The following is a 20,578-nucleotide window of genomic DNA, read 5'->3' as shown; positions in this document are numbered from 1 at the left end:
GTGATTTGATTGTATATCACGTGTGATCACAAGTTTTGAAGTGCTTAGACTGTTAAAGCTAATGTCCTCCAGTGGGTGGCAGTAAAACTCATGAAATAATCACAATCTTACATTTGGGTCATTTAGCAGACGCTCTTATCCAGAGCAATTTACAGTAAGTAGTACGTCGAAACCCACAACCCTCGCGTTGCAAGCGCCACCCTCTACCAACTGAGCCACACGAGACCACACAATCAACCAGGATGAAATCAGACATTATGCGTATTACATGATCTAGATCCTGTACGCAACTGTCCAGGTCTACTGAAGCAGGAAGAATAATAACAAGAGCCACAGCACTGACGTTCTTTAAATGTCACATTTAATGAGTTTCACCACTGTACTTAAAATCTACACTTTTAGAAACCGGACATTTTCCCCAACACACTAGAGCATATCCGAGGAGTCATTTCCGGTCTCAACTTCACATTGGCTTTAAGGTCCTTGTAAGCAAAGCTTTATAGATATATTTATCGTAAATTGTATTCAAATTACATTACCTCTGAGTATAAACTTCAAATGTCTTATAAAAATGTGTGACAGCACAAGTAGTACCTATCCAAATTTTGTTCAAATTAGTCTCTCTCACAGCACACACCATCATATTTCACTCTGCTTTGTTATTTTTTCTACACATCTAAAATTTGCATCAGTGGGTTTTTGTACTTCATTTCAACACAAAATCTCTTCACACACATACATTACACAGGGAGACAAGGGGGGTCATAGCCTATCAAATATATGACTCAGCGTCAACTAACAGTCTGGAATTGCTTGGCTATTGATAGGGTATTTTAATACAATGACATGATAGGATGGATCCCACCTCTGGCAAATTTAAAATTGTTTTTCAAATGAGTGAAAAAGAAAACTAGCAGTTTTCAATATATATATATATATATATATATATATATATATATATAAAAGCTGTAAGGGATATTCAAGTTTTATTTTTAATTCTCCACATGAAATGATAAACTTGTGGAGGTAAACAAACCAAGTAATTGAGCTCAAGAGGTAGAGACCAACATTGTGATTCCTTTATATACATATACACACAATAGTAAAGTGTTTCTCTAAGGTAGAAGAAATAATAATAATAATAATAATAATAAAATAATAGTATAATAATGACAATAATAATAATAAGTAAAAAGCCTTCTACTTCAATATATCCAGAGCTCTGCAGTACACACAAGACACAATTAACATAATTGGTTGTGTTTTTTCATTTGTTTTCTCAATCATTTTTGTTTTGGATTATTTTTGTCTTCTACACACTCTAGTACAGGGGAAAACATAAAAAATACTAAATAAAATATATACATTTATATGCAAGTCTCAAAAATAAAATAAAATGCACTGCCCTAAAAACGTGCAGGCTATTACACCTTCTATACAGCAGTATTGTTTTGAGTTTTCATTTAATTAATTTTTTCCTCCATTGTAGATTTTGTTTTAAATCTATTTGTTTTTCATGTATTTACATATCAAATTCCGTGGATCATGAGAAAGCATGCCATAGAATGTTGACTGAAAGAAATAAAAAGAATAATCTAAAAATATATTAAATAGTTTTCTTCTGAGAGTTTATTTTATTGTCGTAGGTGCAGGTGTGGGTGACATGAAACATCACTATGGGGAGTGAGGCTTAAAGTAGACCTAATATTACTGGATACATTTTTTAATTGACCTTATTCATTGATGGTAATATCTTTGTCTTTGACACCATTCCCTTGATAAGGTCACACCCCCTCACCAAAGAAACTCACTGTAGTTAGTTAAACATACTCATTTGCACGTGACAGGACACACGTTAAAGCAGCACGCACACACTCCTGTTGTTGGAACCCTACGGAATAAAAAATTAATCAATGTCTTCAAGGAATGGCAACGTCCCCTCGTATCATCAAACATCTCTTTTTTTAAATCTTGGTTTCGCTTTCTCTTTAGAATAATTTAATTATTTTTGCTTGTCTGTCTTTAACTAGGTATGTATTGACAAAACATGGACATACAGTGTATGGTAGGACTATAGATTCAGCAGACATGGCAGGGGAACCAGTGAATGTCTGTATCCCCTACACTCTTATCATGCCTGTTCATACGGTACGTTTAACAGCAGATTACTTGAATTCGGTCACTCACGTCTCCAGAGAGAAAATGCAACGACCAAGTACCACCCCAACATGGCCTTCTTGTTCCTGTAGCACAAAACCTGTGCTGAATACCACAATGTTAACATGTACCCTAAACTACTTTCTCTCTGTCCCCCAGCATGTTTCTGTACTTCTAACCAGAGCGGAGGATCACTTCAGCTCTCAGTGGCGCTTCTTTCCCACTAATTGTCTATTCTTTGAAGCAACCACATTCCAGGGTTACCTCATTTTACCCCTCACAGCACCATACTTCCACATGCCCATATTTGGGTTAGTCGTGCGAGTGTGTGCCGTGTGGGATGTGAGGGGTTCTCGCCATACGCATCGCAACCAAGTGGCATGCAGAGCACACATCTCTTCACAAATACTGACTTCTAACCCGGGGGACAGCAGCCACAGAACAAACAGCAATAGAGAAGAAAAAATGTAACAAAACAAACATTGAAACCCGCTGACTATACTATTTAACAGTACACAACAAATAAATAAAAAGCATAATCTCTAATTGAACGCTATGATTTCTCGGGGAGGAGGGTTTAGCTAGCGTGAGTAGGTACTGTCTTAAATCTTGTGCTATACATAAAAAGAACACCCTTTCCGGACCCCGTCTCCCTCCTTTAATAAATAAATGATGATTATGCATGTATGGAAGTGGATGGGAGCTGTGCATTGCCCTCGGGGACTGCGGGCAGAGACTACGAGGACTCTCTGTAGCCTTCTGCCTCGGTCTCATCCCTGGCTTTACACACACTTTCAAGCCCATGAGGGTGGCCCTTATACCAGCTCTGCACGATGTTTGTATGCACATGTGTGTGTGCATCCATTTGTAGCTTTGCATCTACAGAGCAGTGTGGACATATACTTGCATACATAGCACACTCTAAAAGTCCCTCCATAACCCAGTCAGCAGTGGTTGGTTGGGTTCATTTTAAAACTTCATAGTTAGTATTACAGTACACACACAGTGGACAGTGCTAGTCCTAGACTCCAGTGAAATGCTACGCAGTTTGGGGGTTTCTTCTTCTTGTCCTCAGTAGTCCAGCGCGGGGGCGTGGCCCAGACAACAGCTATTCCCACACCAGTGGGGACGGGGGCATCTCAGAGGGCTGGGCCACAGTGGAACTGTCAGGGAGAGACGGGAGAGAGAGACAGCGAGAGAGACGAGCAAAATAAATAAGAGGAAACAGAGATAGATGAGGGGACAGGGAGAGATGGAAAGATATGGTCAGTCACTGGCACTGCCGCCGCACCACCACTTTCTGTGTTAGTGAGCAGCATGCATCTACTGCAGAGGACCTGCAGAAAAAGCTATTAACTAATGCACCAAATCCTTCACAATAACTCTCAGCATGTTGGCTGGCTGGCTGGAGGCAGGAGGGAAACTCACAAATCAGATGTTTTAGGCCGGGTAATAACGAACTGCAAGGAGGAAAGCTGGCCAATGGAATGGACTGTTACTGTTCTCGTTGTGACACAGAAGTACACAGGTATCAAGGTGTGACAGGTAGATTAGCTAAGGGAAGGTAAACTGACATGCTCACAGGACCAGGTCAAGTAGGGTTAATGTCGTCTAACAAGCTATCAAGTTTCTAAGAAGTGGTTCGCTTTCAAACTACTGTAGCTTAAGTCCAAAAATCCAAACAATGAAGAATCCGGTGGTATCCCCCGGCAGAGGCCTCTAGTCTTACCTGATAAAGCTTTTGAAAGCGGCTGACTGGGGGTTGATGCAGAGCGGCACTCTGTTCCCCTTCTGCTGCTCCAGGATGAACTGGTGAATGATCTCTGTGGAAGACGGAGAGAGTCATACTCAGGGAGACAAACCTAACACACTCTTTAGAGTCACACCGAGTTTCACAGTAAGCTTTTTAACCGGGGTTGACTTAATGAGTTATACAGTATGTAGTGTTTGTTTTTTAAATCGGTAAAGATCTATTTCGAAGTGTAGCTCTTCACTTATAAACACCTGGTGTGTATTTAGAAATCCTGTGGTAAAATGGTACTTGCATTATAATGATCTACTGATTATTATGCTTCATTGGGATTCATTAAAACAAGCTTTGTTGCCTAGCTACCACTTAGGACCAGGTAAATAGTTGAAATAAGTACCAGAGTACAACGTAGCACAATGTCTGTAGTAAAAGTAAAATGCTATTCATTTGTCTTTGTTTTTGTCACAGGCCTACTCCAGGATATCTTGCACCTGCACCAAGGTTTCAGATGTATTGAGTTATGTTCTGTCATTCATCACATTCCTGCAAACTCCAGCCATCTGTCTTTTGCTGCAGAGGTGGAAACTGTGATTGCATTACACAATTGACGACAAATCATCTTAACATTTCAGCCATTTTTACCAGTATGAGCATGTACGTTTGTGTGTATATGTGCACACACCAAAGGGCCCTATAGGCTAGCGACTAAAGTGGTGCTCCAGTGTCAAGGGCAGCAGTCTGTAAACAGCTTGGAGTTAGCCAGCAGTTAGGCTACCACCAGGCAGGGTGGCTAATCTCTCAGTGGAAATAAGGGGCAAGTGGATAGAGGGATGGGGTGAGGAGGTGGAGGAGAATGGGGGTGGGGAGGAAGAGGAGGAGGAGGGAGGGAAGAGGGTTGGGAGGAGGAGGGAGAGAAGGAAAGGGAGAGAGAAGGAGGGTGAGGGAGAAGGCCAGGTTTATTTCGACCCTCCACCAGAGTAAGCCTGCTTTTAGAAGACAACCTCACTAGTACCTGCTGACAGAATAGCCCACCACTGATCTGGGTCTCCCTCTATGTAATGATCATGCTGTTTAATCAGCTTCTTGATATGCCACACCTGTCAGGTGGATGGATTGTCTTGGCTGAGGAGAAATGCTCACTAACAGGGATGGAAACAAACTTGTGTACACATTTAGAAATAAAATATTTGTGCGTATTGAACATTTCTGGGATCTTTTATTTTAGCTCATGAAACATGGGACCAACACTTCACGTTGCATTTATATTTTAGTTCAGTACAAGACAACTCAAGAAATCTGTCATAAATGTTGACGTTTTTGCTGAAGAGATCTTAGTTGTGTAATTTGACATCTAATGTAATGTAAATCTAACTAAGATGTTTCGTGCAGTATTTCTCAACGAAAAAATGTGCATGAAAATGATTCGTCTCTCATTGAATGACAACAGAGTTTATTGAAGAATCCCTACTGTTGACCAATCACCGATGAAGGGGCGTAGACTTCGGCTACAGACTTTGGCTTGCTTTGAGAAAAACCCTTCCGAACGGTTTCGGCTGGGAAGCATGCGGATGCCTTAACACACACAGGCATGATCTGCACATGGTCTCAGAGCTGATTGGATTCAATTAGGACCTCAGGTGTCTGTAAAGCTGTCTGTTTTACAATAATTGTGGTACTAGGTTAAGTTGGGATAAGGCTTTCACCATGTATGCAATGGATGGATGTCTATCTATCACCCATTGAAACTAATTAGCTTTAGCTAAAGCTGCCTCTCTTTGCAAACCCAGTGGAAAAACATAACCCGGTAACATGAAGGGGATAAAAATGGATGCAATAGAGATGCCTAAGACAGAAGATAAAATAATAAAACAACAAAACTTGAAAAGGGCTAATTCCCACAGCACTACTCTGCCCTCTGCTGGTTGGTCGACAGACTCACCTTTGACCTGTCTGACGGAGGTCAGATTCTTCTCGAAGCCGTCGTCGAACTTGGGGTTGGTGACAGGCTCGAAGTCGCTGGTGTAGACTCGGCCAGAGGAGGTGGTGTAGCAGCACTTACACATGCAGGTGTGATACCTCAGTCGGCCCTCGTCCAGGTAGGGGTGGGCCAGGGCATCCTTCGCTGAGATCCGTTTCGACTGGGGGAGGGCCAAACACACACTGATGTACACGCACTGATGTACACAGACTACACACACTGATGTACACAGACTACACACACTGATGTACACAGACTATACACACTGATGTACACAGACTATACACACTGATGGAATACATACAGGACTATGAAATCCCTCCAAATCAAATGGTCTGTTTGATAAAGCATTTGCTGTCTCTCATAAACAGCAGTCTACTGCACACTCTCTCTCTTTTGAGGACCACATATTAAAACTAGACCTTGGAATCAAACCAAATCAGCCTCAACTGAATAACCATCTGACTAGTCAGCAATATCCCACTGACAGGTGCCAGACTCTGAGAAATACTACCCTCTAGTCTAGATACTTTAGTTTATTTAGTAAATATTTTCTTAACTCTTTCTTGAACTGCATGATTGGTGATGGGTTTGTTATTAAGCATTTCACGCTAAGGTCTACACCTGTTGTATTCGGCGCATGTGAAAAATAACATTTGATTTGATTTGATAAAGATGCTTATTTCCACATTACAGATCTCAATAAGACAACCCTGTATTCAGTAGGCCTCGATAACTCAATGTATTTGCCCCCATCATCACCATAAGTCAGATTCCTCCTAATCTGTTAGTGACAGAGCTTCAGAATCATTACAACTGTGTTCATACAGTTTGTCTAGGTAGTTATTGTAGGTTATTGTAGGTAATTATTGTAGGTAAGTATTGTATTCGGCAGAGCCCGGTGAAGCACAAGGCTAGCTAACCCACTACTTGGACCTATAAAGCTAGCTAGCTGGCGGGTAGCTATTGGTAACTATTAGCAACTGTGGATAGTTGTTTCCAATGTTCTTTCACGCTTAAGAGTACCTGTAATTATGCCAGCTAGCTACCTACCATTCAGCTGTTTTCTAACCTCATTATCTGAAGCGTTAACGTTAGGTAGTTAGTAGCTACTGTACTCGAAAGGTAGCTAGCTTGGTGCTACCTGGATAGCTAACTAAACAATAGCTGGAACGACCTAGCTGTAATATTTGGAGACGCTTTCTCTCCGTTGGGACAGACGCGAACTGGCTGAATCAATTCAGTGGCTAGCTTTGCACTTAACTGGCTAACAGTAGCTCCTAAGGGTAAGTTATAACCTATATTTATTTTTGTTTTGTTTTTACATACTGGTAACAAGAGTCGTTCAAGGGAATTCGGGACATGGGTGACTAGTTAACGCTAGCTTGGCTCTCTCTGTGTGTTTCGTGCCGTCGGAGGAGGGGTGGTTCGTTGGTAGAGAGCAATGGCTAGCTAGTATGCTAACTATTCTAGCTAACTAACTGGCTGAATAAGTTGACGACGTACTCACTCAAACTGTCAAAACTAACCCAAAACTTTACACAACATTAGACACGGACACGAATTATCTGTTTGGCGTGTTAACATACTGGTTTATTGTAACCGAGTATTGGTGCTAAACCGTGTTATTGTTGGCTGGCATGCTAGTTGGCTATGGCGTCATAGGATTCGGTGCCCTGGACGGTTTTCACGGAAGAATACTGTACCAAGTTAGCTAGCTGAATAAACTAAGTTAGAGTCTATTCCTAGAAAACATTGAACCACTGTAGTTTACAACAATTATAATTTCTAAAGTGGAAGTTGGGAGAGTTATATTTGAGTGTTTCAGTGAAACGTAAGTGAGGGAGGCCCCGCTCTCTCGCTTTCCCAGGTGTTTAGTTCATTTCATTCCGATCTCCTTTGCATTATTGTAGCCTTTTTCTGTAGCCTGTCAACTATGTGTCTGTCTATCCCTGTTCTCTCCTCTCTGCACAGGCCATACAAACGTTTCACACCGAGTGGCTGCTGCCACTAATCTGGTGGTCCCTGCACGCACAACCCACGTGGAGTTCCAGGTCTCCGGCAAATCTGGAACTGCCGTTCTGCGGCCAACAAGGCAGAGTTAATCTCAGCCTATGCTACCCTCCAGTCCCTCGACTTCTTGGCAGACGGAAACATGGTTTACCACAGAAAACACTGCTACTCCTACTGCTCTTTCCTCGTCTGACCATGTGTTCTCGCATACCCCGAGAGCATCTGGTCAGCGGCACAGGAATCCTCATCTCTCCCAAGTGGACATTCTCTATTTTTCCCCTGACCCATCTGTCTATCTCCTCATTTGAATGCCATGGTGTCACAGTCACTAGCCCATTCAAGCTTAACATCCTTGTCATTTATCGCCCTCCAGGTTCCCTTGGAGAGTTCATCAATGAGCTCCTTTCCTGAGGATGGCTCACCCCTCACAGTTATGGGTGACTTTAACCTCCCTACGTCTGCCTTTGACTCATTTCTCTCATATCCTCCTTCTTTCCACTCCTTTCCTCTTTTGACCTCACCCTCTCACCATCCCCCCCTACTCACAAGGCAGGCAATACGCTTGACCTCATCTTTACTAGATGCTGTTCTTCTACTAATCTCACTGCAACTCCCCTCCAAGTCTCCGACCACTACTTTGTATCCTTTTCTCTCTCGCTCTCCTCCAACACTACTCACTCTGCCCCTACTCCGATGGTAATGTGCCGTCGCAACCTTCGCTCTCTCTCTCCCGCTACTCTCTCCTCTTCCATCCTATCATCTCTTCCCTCTGCTAAATCCTTCTCCCTCCGATCTCCTGATTCTGCCTCCTCAACCCTCCTCTCCTCCCTTTCTGCATCTTTTGACTTTCTATGTCCCCTATCCTCCCGGCCGGCTCGGTCCTCCCCTCCTCCTCCGTGGCTTGACGACTCATTGCGAGCTCACAGAAGAGGGCTCCGGGCAGCCGAGCGGAAATGGAGGAAAACTAGACTCCCTGCGGACCTGTCATCTTTTCACTCCCTCCTCTCTACATTCTCTTCCTCTGTTTCCGCTGCTAAAGCCACTTTCTACCACTCTAAATTTCAAGCCTCTGCCTCTAACCCTAGGAAGCTCTTTGCCACCTTCTCCTTCCTGCTGAATCCCCCTCCCCCTCTCCCTCCCTCCTCCCTCTCTGTAGATGACTTCGTCAACCATTTTGAAAAGAAGGTTTACGACATCCGATCCTCATTTATTAAGTCAAATGACACCGCTGGTCCTGCTCACACTGCCCTACCCTATGCTTTGACTTCTTTCTCCCCTCTCTCTAGATGAAATCTTGTGACGGCCGGCCACCCAACAACCTGCCCGCTTGACCCTATCCCCTCCTCTCTTCTCCAGACCATTTCCGGAGACCTTCTCCCTTACCTCACCTCGCTCATCAACTCATCCTTCAGTCTTCAAGAGAGCGAGAGTTGCACCCCTCCTCAAAAAACCTACACTCGATCCCTCCGTTGTCAACAACTACAGACCAGTATCCCTTCTTTCTTTTCTCTCCAAAACTCTTGAGCGTGCCGTCTCTAGCCAACTCTCCTGCTATCTCTCTCAGAATTACCTTCTTGATCCAAACCAGTCAGGTTTCAAGACTGGTCATTCAACTGAGACTGCTCTTCTCTATGTCACGAGGCTCTCTCTGCACTGCTAAAGCTAACTCTCTCTCCTCTGCTCTTATCCTTCTAGACCTATCCGCTGCCTTTGATACTGTGAACCATCAGATCCTCCTCTCCACCCTCTCCGAGTTGGGCATCTCCGGCGCTGCTCACTCTTGGATTGCGTCCTACCTGACCGGTCACTCCTACCAGGTGGCATGGCGAGAATCTGTCTCCGCACCACGTGCTCTCACCACTGGTGTCCCCCAGGGCTCAGTTCTAGGCCCTCTCCTATTCTCTCTATACACCAGGTCACTTGGCTCTGTCATATCCTCACATGGTCTCTCCTATCATTGCTACGCAGACGACACACAATTAATTTTCTCCTTTCCCCCTTCTGATAAACATGTGGCGAATCGCATCTCTGCATGTCTGGCAGACATATCAGTGTGGATGTCGGATCACCACCTCAAGCTGAACCTCGGCAAGACGGAGCTGCTCTTCCTCCCGGGGAAGGACTGCCCGCTCCATGATCTCATCATCACGGTTGACAACTCCATTGTGTCCTCCTCCCAGAGTGCAAAGAACCTTGGCGTGACCCTGGACAATACCCTGTCGTAACATCAAAGCGGTGACCCGATCCTGCAGGTTCATGCTCTACAACATTCGCAGAGTACGACCCTACCTTACACAGAAAGCGGCACAGGTCCTAATCCAGGCACTTGTCATCTCCCGTCTGGATTACTGCAACTCGCTGTTGGCTGGGCTCCCTGCCTGTGCCATTAAACCCCTTCAACTTATCCAGAACGCTGCAGCCCGTCTGGTGTTCAACCTTCCCAAGTTCTCTCATGTCACCCCACTCCTCCCCACACTCCACTGGCTTCCAGTTGAGGCTTGCATCTACTACAAGACCATGGTGCTTGCCTACGGAGCTGTGAGGGGAACGGCACCACCTTACCTTCAGACTCTGATCAGACCCTACATCCAAACGAGGGCACTACGTTCATCCACCTCTGGCCTGCTAGCTCCCCTACCTCTACGGAAGCACAGGTCCCGCTCAGCCCAGTCAAAGCTATTCGCTGCTCTGGCACCCCAATGGTGGAACAAGCTCCCCCACGACGCCAGGACAGCGGAGTCACTGACCACCTTCCGGAGACACTTGAAACCCTACCTCTTTAAGGAATACCTGGAATAGTATAAAGTAATCTTTCTTTCCCCACCTCCCATAAAAAAAAAAAAAAAAGTGGTTGTCCCACTGGCTATCATAAATTGAATGAACCTATTTGTAAGTCGCTCTGGATAAGAGCGTCTGCTAAATGATGTAAATGTAATGTTATTTCCCCAGGTAGTCAGGAGATGCCAATAAACACCACCGTGTGTGTTCTGTCAACGCTAGCTGCTAGTAGGGTTTCTGCACACGTACACACACAGTCTCTCACACACAGTCTCTCTCTCACACAGTCACTCTGACGCGCCCATGGATGTAGGACAAGCCTGTAACATTGTTTGGTTTTAATCATCTCCTAAGTGCATGAAAAAGTAAACGTGTGGGTCGGGTGAAAGAAGATGGCAAAGTTAATCAACTTCCCTTTGTTGCATAAGACAGTGAATAAGCGTCAACGCGTCAACCTAACTCATGAAAGGAGGATGTTGTTGCAGGGCAGTAGGGTCAAGGCAGTGCCCTTTAGGGGTTGGACTTGGAGACATATGTACTGGGGGAACAGTCTTACACCCTGGCTGTCCATCACCCTGGATTGGCCACTGGCCAGAGGTGAAAGCCTGCCATTGAAGCCAACGTCATTCAATCAAAAGCTGGATTGTTAATTAAAGTCAGTGACAGTGGTGTCTAGGGTTACCACTACCTTCCCCATGTTCCCTTCGTTCAGGATCGATCACCCTAGGATGTTGAATTAATATCCTGCCAATGTGTAGTGTAGTTAACTGTACTATACAGAAGTGATGCAAAAACTGTCAGCGTACCATAACGTATACTCGTACGTTTTAGGAAAATAATATATTTTATTCAGACAGAAAGCCAAAAAGCTGCTTCAGTCTGTGTAAGCAGAAGCCAAAACTCTAGAGTAGAGTATTTTTTACATCTCTGCATATGGTGTCCAATCGGCAAGCCATTTAGCCATTGAACCATTACTTGTAATGAGGAGATTATTTTTGTTATCTTTGTTTAGGTAGAAATAGCATCCTATTACCATGGAGTATAATGATCTGTTTCCCAACAGGCAGGGAGGCAGTCAGGCGTGCACACACACACACACACACACACACACACACACACACACACACACACACACACACTCTTGTTTACCTAACCTTGTGGAGACACAACATTTATTCCCATTCAATAGTCTATTTTCCCTAACCCTAAACCTTAACACTTACCCTAACCTCAAAACCTAACATTAACCCTAACCCTAACACTAACCTTAACCCTAAACCCCCTAGAAATAGCATTTGACCTTGTGGGGACTAACAAAATGTCCCCAGTTGGTCAGATTTCTGTTTGTTTACTATTCTTGTGGAGATTTCTGGTCCCCACAAGTATAGTTAAACATGACAACATACACACACACACACTACTCACCGGATCGAACACAAGCATCCTGCACAGGAGGTGGACAGCTTCATGGGTGGCCTGGCTGGACAGGGTGTACAGGACAGGAAGGGATGGCTGCAGAAACAGGAAATTACATAGTCAGTCAGTCAAATAGTTACACGCACAGTCAACTTAACCAAATAAAGCTTTTTCAATGCTGGCCTTGTTTTAATTACATGAGGAATTTAAGAATTGTGAAAACACCTTGGATGATCATATCATGAACTGTACATTCAACATTACATTTTTCACATTCAGAAGAAGCATCTACCTGTGAAGGGAGTGTAGATGGTAGTACAGTTTACGTACAGCACCCAAAAACATGCCGTGATTTTATGTGACAACGGGAGAAAGTCAAGGGCTACTGCGTACATATTGCAATGTGGATTCAATTGAATTGAATCCTAGATCTTATCTGTGGCATCAAAGCCAGCCACAGCCAACGATTTTACAAATATCTCCTTCACTTCCAAACGTCTTCCACGCCGCCGCCAAAAGGATCCTTCAAATGATAGCCCTGCCATGTGCTTATCTCTACGAGGAGGTGGGCCCAAAAGAACAATGAGCAAGTTATTTTTACACTAATTATCTTTCCTGCCCCATCTCTCTCTCTCAAACTCAACAAAGCTGATTGAAAAAGCCCACCGGTAATCGCTTGTTTTCCCTGATTAGGTTTTGCCGGTGCGAGCAGATGCAAGCCCCAACTGGTGATTCACGCTCATCAGGAGATGACTTTGTTACACCACACACTACTCCCTCCGCTGTGTTTCACCCAGCGCAATCACCAAGGAGAGGAGAGGGGGAGGAGAGCAGAGGAGAGGGGGAGGAGGAGAGGAGAGGGGGAGGAGAGCAGAGGAGAGGGGGAGGAGGAGAGGAGAGGGGGATGAGAGCGGGAGGAGAGGAGAGCAGAGGCAGAGGAGAGGCTTTTAAAGCTGCATCCTCAGGACAATGGACATGAAATGTTCACCTTTTTTCCCAAGGCTGCATAGTGTGTGTGTGTGTGGTGTGGGTGTATGTGTGCTTGTGCACGTGTGTGCATGCGTGCGAGTGTGTCTGTGTTCCATTGGGCGGAGTTGATTGCAATGTGTGAGAACTCCAGTGATAATTAAAAGTGGACCCAAGTTCTCTGTTACCGGAAAGTAGAATTTCCACCTATTAACTCCGTGCTTTGTTTGTGTGTGTTACATCAGTGTGTGTGTGTGTGTGTGTGTGTGTGTTGCCATGGTGGCAGTGTGTTGGGGCACGGGGCTGGGCTGAGAGAGAGAGCATGGCGGTGCACAGTAGCATTAGTAGGCATTAGTCTGGGATTAGCAAGGGATGAAGTTCTAGACAGATGAAGGGGGAGGAGGGCAGGAGAGAGAGAGAGGGAGGTGAGGCTGGACTGGACCCCTGTCCCTCTCCCTGTCCCGGCCCCATGATGCCGCCCGAGACACAGCCAAGTTAAACAAACGGTGACTCAGGAAAAGAGACATCACCAAATGTATGTGGACACCTGCATGTCGAATAGTAAGCAGCGCTCCCTCTCTGGCTTACGAGAAGAGCGAGAAAGTCATGGCGACGTTGGCTAGCTAAGCTCATGAGTAGAAACACGTCATCGGGTCTAATGGTCGTCTAGCGCTGAACTATGCATGGGCAGGCCGTCGAATCAAAGGCACTCCTTCAATATAAAGTTGTTTTTGACGAAAATGAAAAACGTGTCAGTTTGTCAGTAATAACATGTTCATCTACTAAGACATTGAATCTAGGTTGTGCCTTTAGATTTAGAGAAAATGAACTACTAAGGAAAAATGTTTCGTTGTGATGATCGTGGATGATCAGTCTCCTAGGGCACTCTGGCAAGTTGGAACTGTCAAGTCAGTTATCCCTGGAGCAGATGGGAAAGTGAGGCCGTGTGAAGCAGTGCTAGAAATGGTCGGCTAGAACCTGGCTGTCTCCATCTTTTGCGAATGAGCAGTTCAGACTCTGGGTAGACCACCTGTGGTAGTGACGAGTCTGGCCGCCCCATGAGAAGAGTTAGGAGTGATTGGATCCGGATCTGAGATGTCCGACGACACATATCCCAAGGGCTTGGAGTTCAAGTTCCCTTCTATTTCGATTAGGACAATCCTCAGCACCTCTTTGGAGATGGTCTGCGCACCAAGAGTGGTTTGCAGGGCAGTCTTGATGGATCTGATCTCCCTCTCCCAGCATCCTCCAAAGTGTGGTGCACTTGGTGGGTTGAAGGTGAAGCAAATCTTCTGACTGGCTAACTGTTCCTGGAGCTGTGGGTGGAGAGTCATAAATGCCTCCTGTAACTCTCGCTCGCCTCCCTTGAAATGTTCCTAAATCGGACAGGATCTCAAAGGGCTTTCCTCTTCGAGCAATGAAGCGTCTCAACGCCATTAGGAATGAATCGGAATCCATATTCGTCAGTAGATCCACGTGTACAGCCCGGGTGGTCATGCACTTAAAGATGATGCCCCATCTCTTTTCATTTCTTCGGCCAATCTTGATGATATACGGTCCAAAGCAGTACACGCCTGTAGAATAAAATGTGGGCTTGTGGAGCCGCAGTCGGGCTGGAGGCAGGTCAGCCATCCTAGGCACATCTGGCTGGCCTCGCCACTTCCTGCATTTCGGTGCAGCCAAGCTGAAAATGGCAAATGGCTGCCTCTCAGAATCCAGAACCTTCGACGTAACTCAGTAAACACCCTCTCTGGTCCCAGGTGCCTCAGCTGCTCATCATATTTCTTGATCAGCAACCTGGTGAGCGGATGACCTGGTTCCAGAACCACTGGGTGAAGAACGTCAGGGCCCAGCTGGTCACACCTCCGAAGGCGACCTCCAACACGAATCAGTCCGGTGTTGTCGTCATACTCTGGGGCCAGCGTCACCAGACGGCTGCTCGGAAGGATTGGCTTGCCTGCCTCTAGTAGGGAGAGCATGTCTGAGTTCTTCGAGTTCTGCTTGCTTGAAATCGTCGGCTGAAGGGCTGTCGGCACTACTGGCCGCCCTGTGTAGCAACTGCACTGTGGCTTCCACCAGCTCATGGAAAGTGTTGAACTGGGCAACATCAGGGAGAGACGACTTTGTGTCCGCTGACAGGAGTCCACAGAAGGTAGGCTTCCGCAGCTCCTCTGCTTCATCAGGAGGTACTTGGTCTGGTCTTCTCAGCCAGGATGACTGGCCACAGGAATGGAGGACCTTGACTCCAAAGGTTGTGTTCTGAAAGCTGAGACAGCGTCTTGCCACGTGTGATATCGTCAGCCGGATTTCTCGCTGTGTCCACGTAACGCCAGGCCTGGGGGTCTGTGAGATCCTGTTGTAGAATCCGACCAGTACGTGACCTCATGGATTTCTAGGGTGAGTTATTTTTGATTATTTTCTGATGACCACAGCTAGCTGGGCACCAGTGAGTGCAACGCAGAGCTCGAGTCTTGGCATCGACTGTTGTCGTTTTGGGGCCACTCTTGATCTTGCTGCAGGGAATGCTATTTGGATCCGTCCATTGGCGTCTTCAGTACGGAGGTACGCAACGGCACCGTACGCACGTTCTGAGGCATCACTGAAGACGTGAACACTTCTTGTGCTGGTTGGGAGGTCCATGTCGGGGCTGACGTAACACCTTAGCAGTGTGACCTGAGACAGCTGTGGAAGTTCTTTCTCCCAAATAAGCCTCACTTGGAGAAGATTTTCAGGTAGGTCTGGATCATCCCACCCTCTTTTCTTATTCCAGAGCCTCTGATCCACAACCTTGGCCCGTGTGGTGTATGGGACGATGAAGCCGAGTGGATCGTACTGGCTGGCAAGGATCCGATATATGTTGCGCATGGTGGGTTCAACTTTCTCCATGTGACCTTGCTTGTAGCCAAGAGTGTCAGACAGACATTGCCATCGTAATCCAAGGGTGTGCTCTTGGGGTTCCACGCCATCCTGGGTGAACCACAGCTCACCGTTCTCCGACCTGGATGCTTGAGGTAGGTGTTTGATGACTGCTGGAAGGTTGCTGGCCCACTGGCGTAGATCGAATCCTCCCTCAGCAAGAAGGTGCTTCAGCTTGTCCACCAGTTTCTTGGCTTCCTCCACAGAGGGGAGGCTTTGTAGACAGTTGTCTACATAGAAACAGCGTTCTTCTTCAGGCTCACTGTGGTCGAATACATGCTTCTGAAGGCCAAGCGTGGCGCAGCAGGGGCTACATGTCGTCCCAAAGGGAAGAACCTGCCACTCATAGACATCAGCGTAATCATCACGGTTTAAGTCTCACTACAGAAACCGGAGAAGAGGCTGGACTTCGGGTAGCAGGCTGACTTGATGGAACATCCCCTTTATATCACTGCTGATGGCCACTGAGTGTTCCTGGAAACGGAGAAGGACTCCAAGCAGAGTAGCTCCTAAAGTAGGTCTGGGAAAGAGTTGTTCGTTCAAGCTCTTGCCCCTGAAGTTTGAAGGAACAGCTGAAGACGACTCTGTTTTTCCCCAATGTGATGGACCATATGATTCGGAATGTACCAACCTGGGTACTCTTCGACTGCTACTGGGGATAGTTTCTTAACTTGTGAATCTCTGCATTGTACACTGCTGCTTTCTCTGGATCCTTGGACAGATGCTTCTCTGTCCCTCGCAGATGAGCCAGTACTGCCTCCTTCTGAGATTCCAAGGGAGGAAGGTTCTTCTTCCACAAAAGTGGAGTGGCGTACCTTTGAACCCCGTCCACTTCGACCCTGACCGTCTTCTCCTCCAGTGGATACATGACTTCTACATCTTGTCTGGACCATGTGACGAGCTTCTCACTCCTGTACGGTAGCGTATCCAACTGCCAGAGCTTCTCTACATGGCTGAAGAGCTCTGCAGATGGAGAGACAAGGGATGTATGAAGGCACTGTTGTGGAGCAAGACTTTGCTGCAGGAACTTTGAAGGACCTTGAAGGGTCCATCCGAGCTGAGTCTTGATGGCGGCAGGTCCACCAGGGGGACCCAAACGCACTGGCTCCGTCGGGGTGATTAGATGGGGATAGTCTGATCCGATGAGCAGTAATGGCTGCGTCTGGTCCAGCGGTTGAAGGGGTAGGCCTTTGAGGTACCAATATATTTTCTTAAGGGCTTTGACCGGGTAGGTATGCTGTGCAAGGCCCAACTCTTCAGCTGTAAAGGCTCTGTGGATGTCAAAGGACCTGTTTGGTTGAGTAACAGGGGCCACAGAGAATGACACAGAAGCTGATATATGAAACTGATATCTTGAAGCACCGTACGAAGTGCCAAGTCCTCAGGATTTCCTTGGAGGCCTAGCTGCTCTGCTGCTTCATGTAGAAGTATATTGCGCGCCGACCCGTCGTCCAACAGGGTGTACATGTCAAGTGACTTGTTGCCATTTCAGCAGCACCTTCCTGCTGCCGGAAGGTCGATCAACAGAGGGTCTCTGCGGTGGAGCTCACCAGGAAAATGCTCGATGCCTTTGTGCTGGCGGTCTTCATATTGTTCGTGCTAGCGTTCTTTGTAGCAGTCGGGCTAGTGTTGACCTCGTGGAGAATCGCACTTCTTGCACTTAGCCTTGAGAGTACACTGAGCTGCTTGGTGTTCACGTCCACGCTTTCAACATCTTTCATTTGTCTTGATCCAGGATTCTTTCTGTTCTTTGGAAAGGAGCTGAAAGTTGGTGCATTGATTCATGTAATGCTGCATGGTGTTGCAGAATGGACAATATTTCTTTGGCTTCTCCTGTGACCTTTCCTCCGGAGACTGGTTCTGTGCAGAGAGTTCGACTTCGTCCTTTCACTGCTCTCCTCCATGGAGGATGGTGATGGTCTTGGGGAAGGATTTGTCTTTACACTGATCTCGGCGTGCGCTAGGGTGGTCCCTGCTTTGTTCGCTACTGAACTGCGTGCCATCTACTTGCACTCTAACCTCGTACTTGAGCCACTCTGCCAGGTGAAGGAGGGTTGGAATGGGTGTCTTGATGGGGTTCACACATCTCTTGAAGCTGGCTCTTAGGTCGTGTGGTAACTTAGCTAAGATGCGGGAGACGTGTGACCCACACCTCAGTTCTGTCTGTCCATTACTCCCTAGCTGATCCAACATGCCAACCAAGGCACGCACCCTCAGAGCGAATCATCGGAATGCCTTGGTTTCACCACTCTTGATGTTGGGGCCATCCATTAACCCTGCGATGCATTGGAGGGCAAGCTGGTGGGCTGGCCATACAGTTCTGTGAGGGACTCTATGGTGGCACTGTATGGGTACCTGCTGTTGCTGTAGGAGTCGGCAATTAGCAAAGCCTCTTCCAACTTCAGGTGGTCCACAAATATCTGAAACTTGAAGCACTGTTGCATCTACAGGCAGCACATTGTCGAGGGCCACCTTCAGCCTTGCAAACTCTCGTGGGTCTTCATTGATGAAGTTGGGAATGGTAGGAGATGGTCCACGGTAGACGCACTCCCGGCTAGGTGGAGAAGATGTGCGGTAGCGGACAGGTGAGTACCGACGATGATCAAGTGAGTAGGCCCGGCGATGACGTTCAGGCGAGCAGTTGCGATGGTCAGGTGAGGGGTGACGACAACGGTCAGGTGAGTAGTCGCGGCGACGACGGTCAGGTGAGTAGTCGCGGCGGCTATGTTCAGGTGAGTAGTCGCGGCGGCTACGGTCAGGTGAGTAGTCGCGGCGGCTACGGTCAGGTGCGTAGCCGCGGCGGCTACGGTCAGGTGCGTAGCCGCGGCGGCTACGGTCAGGTGCGGCTACGGTCAGGTGCGTAGTCGCGGCGGCTACGGTCAGGTGCGTAGTCGCGGCGGCTACGGTCAGGTGCGTAGTCGCGGCGGCTACGGTCAGGTGCGTAGTCGCGGCGGCGACAGTCAGGCGTGGGCTGACAATGGCAATCAGTTGAGGGTTTACGATGGCAATCTGGCATAGGCTGACCGTAGCGTCAGGTAAGTAGTCACGGCGGTCAGGTGAGTAGTCGCGGCGGTCAGGTGAGTAGTCGCGGCGGCGACGGTCAGGTGCAGGCTGACGACGGCGATCAGGTGTAGGCTGACCGCAGCGGTTAGGTGAGGGCTGACGTTGGCGATCCTGTGAAGTCAGCCCTCTATGTGGCGCTGTAGGGCTATGAGTTCTGCAATGAGAAGTCGACCAGTCTCGTTGGTGCGATGGCTCACAACGTTGAAGGGTTGACTGAGTAGATGATGACGTGAGGATGACTGGTCTGAGAAGGAGAGCCCTCTGATCCCAAGGTTTTCAATGAGCTGCTATATCTTACCTGCTGCTGGTCTTGTTGTGAGAGTAATTAATTCCACTCACAGCGCCCTCTGCTTGTGGTCCCTCATTGGAGTGGTGTGTTGTTGAGTGTGGTGTCTGCTTTGACTCATAGCTTACCTCATAGTCAACCAGACGATGTAGGGAGCGAGTCTGACGGCAGGGATGAACCACAACTTGTGGAGCATCTTCTCTGGAGACGGGCATCCTTGAACTTTGGCAGTTACTGAATCCGTCTCGAAGGACCATGAAAAATATGGGTTGTTTATGAATTCGAAGGACCAATAAAAAGGGATAAAAAAACATAGGTGCTGGATTTTAGGCCGGTAGCAACTTCCACAAGGTGTCCGTTCAGAACATGAGGAAGTGTAACAGTGTTGCTTCTGTCCCTCTCCTCGCCCCTACCAGGGCTTGAACCAGGGACCCTCTGCACACATCGACAACAGTCACCCTCGAAGCACCGTTACCCGTCGCTCCACAAAAGCCGCGGCCCTTGCAAAGCAAGGGAAACAACTACTTCAAGGTCTCAGAGCGAGTGACGTCACCGATTGAAACGCTACTAGCGCACACTGCTAACTAGCTAGCCATTTCACACTGGTTACAGAAGCAGTAGTTCCAGTTCAAGGTTTAATTAAGATCTCCACACACACACACACACACACACACACAGACACACACACAACACCACTCCCTCTGATACTAATTGTGGTTTTGTAAAGAAAATAGGAAAACTTAGGCTATGACACAATATGGGGAAAATATGCCTATTTGCGTGTCAACAACTAAGCAGACTATGTGGACCCAAACACATGATAGATGCACAACGAACAATAGAGCAATATAGAAATAACTACACATTATAAAACAACATAATAAGTATGAGCGATCTACAACCGAAAATAGCATAGCACCACAGACAAATGTTAACATATGCCAATCGCTAATAAGCATGCTAAATAGTCATGCATTCCGGATGGCAATGCTAATGCTAGTGGGAGTACGCAAGCTAGCTAGCTAACAAGTTTAACAGAAACGGTACATAGGGCGAGGGCATTGCGTTCATCCACCTCTGGCCTGCTGGCTCCCCTACCTCTGCTGAAACACAGTTCCCGCTCAGCCCAGTCAAAACTGTTCGCTGCTCTGGCATCCCAATGGTGGAACACGCTCCCTCACGACGCCAGGACAGCGGAGTCACTCACCACCTTCCGGAGACATTTGAAACCCCACCTCTTTAAGGAACACCTGGG

At 47.0% G+C, this 20,578-nt stretch overlaps 1 protein-coding gene across 1 annotated transcript in view; it reads right to left on the bottom strand.

Moving 5' to 3' along the window:
• Nucleotides 1-339: 339 nt before the first annotated feature.
• LOC121567738 (serine/threonine-protein kinase NLK) overlaps nt 340-20,578 on the bottom strand; it is a 95,213-nt gene continuing 74,974 nt past the window's right edge. Inside the window, exons 8-11 of the mRNA XM_041877978.2 lie at nt 12,102-12,188; nt 5,847-6,045; nt 3,887-3,980; nt 340-3,320 (exon numbers count right to left, since the gene is read on the bottom strand). Of these exons, the coding sequence (XP_041733912.1) occupies nt 3,266-3,320; nt 3,887-3,980; nt 5,847-6,045; nt 12,102-12,188 (435 nt within the window). The 3' untranslated portion in view covers nt 340-3,265. The remainder of the gene's footprint in view (nt 3,321-3,886; nt 3,981-5,846; nt 6,046-12,101; nt 12,189-20,578) is intronic.

The sequence above is a fragment of the Coregonus clupeaformis genome, chromosome 6 (assembly GCF_020615455.1).
Source record: "Coregonus clupeaformis isolate EN_2021a chromosome 6, ASM2061545v1, whole genome shotgun sequence".
Classification (NCBI taxonomy): Eukaryota; Metazoa; Chordata; class Actinopteri; order Salmoniformes; family Salmonidae; genus Coregonus; species Coregonus clupeaformis.
The sequence above is the reverse complement of the archived record's forward strand: the minus strand, read 5'-3'. Positions and strand labels throughout refer to the sequence as shown.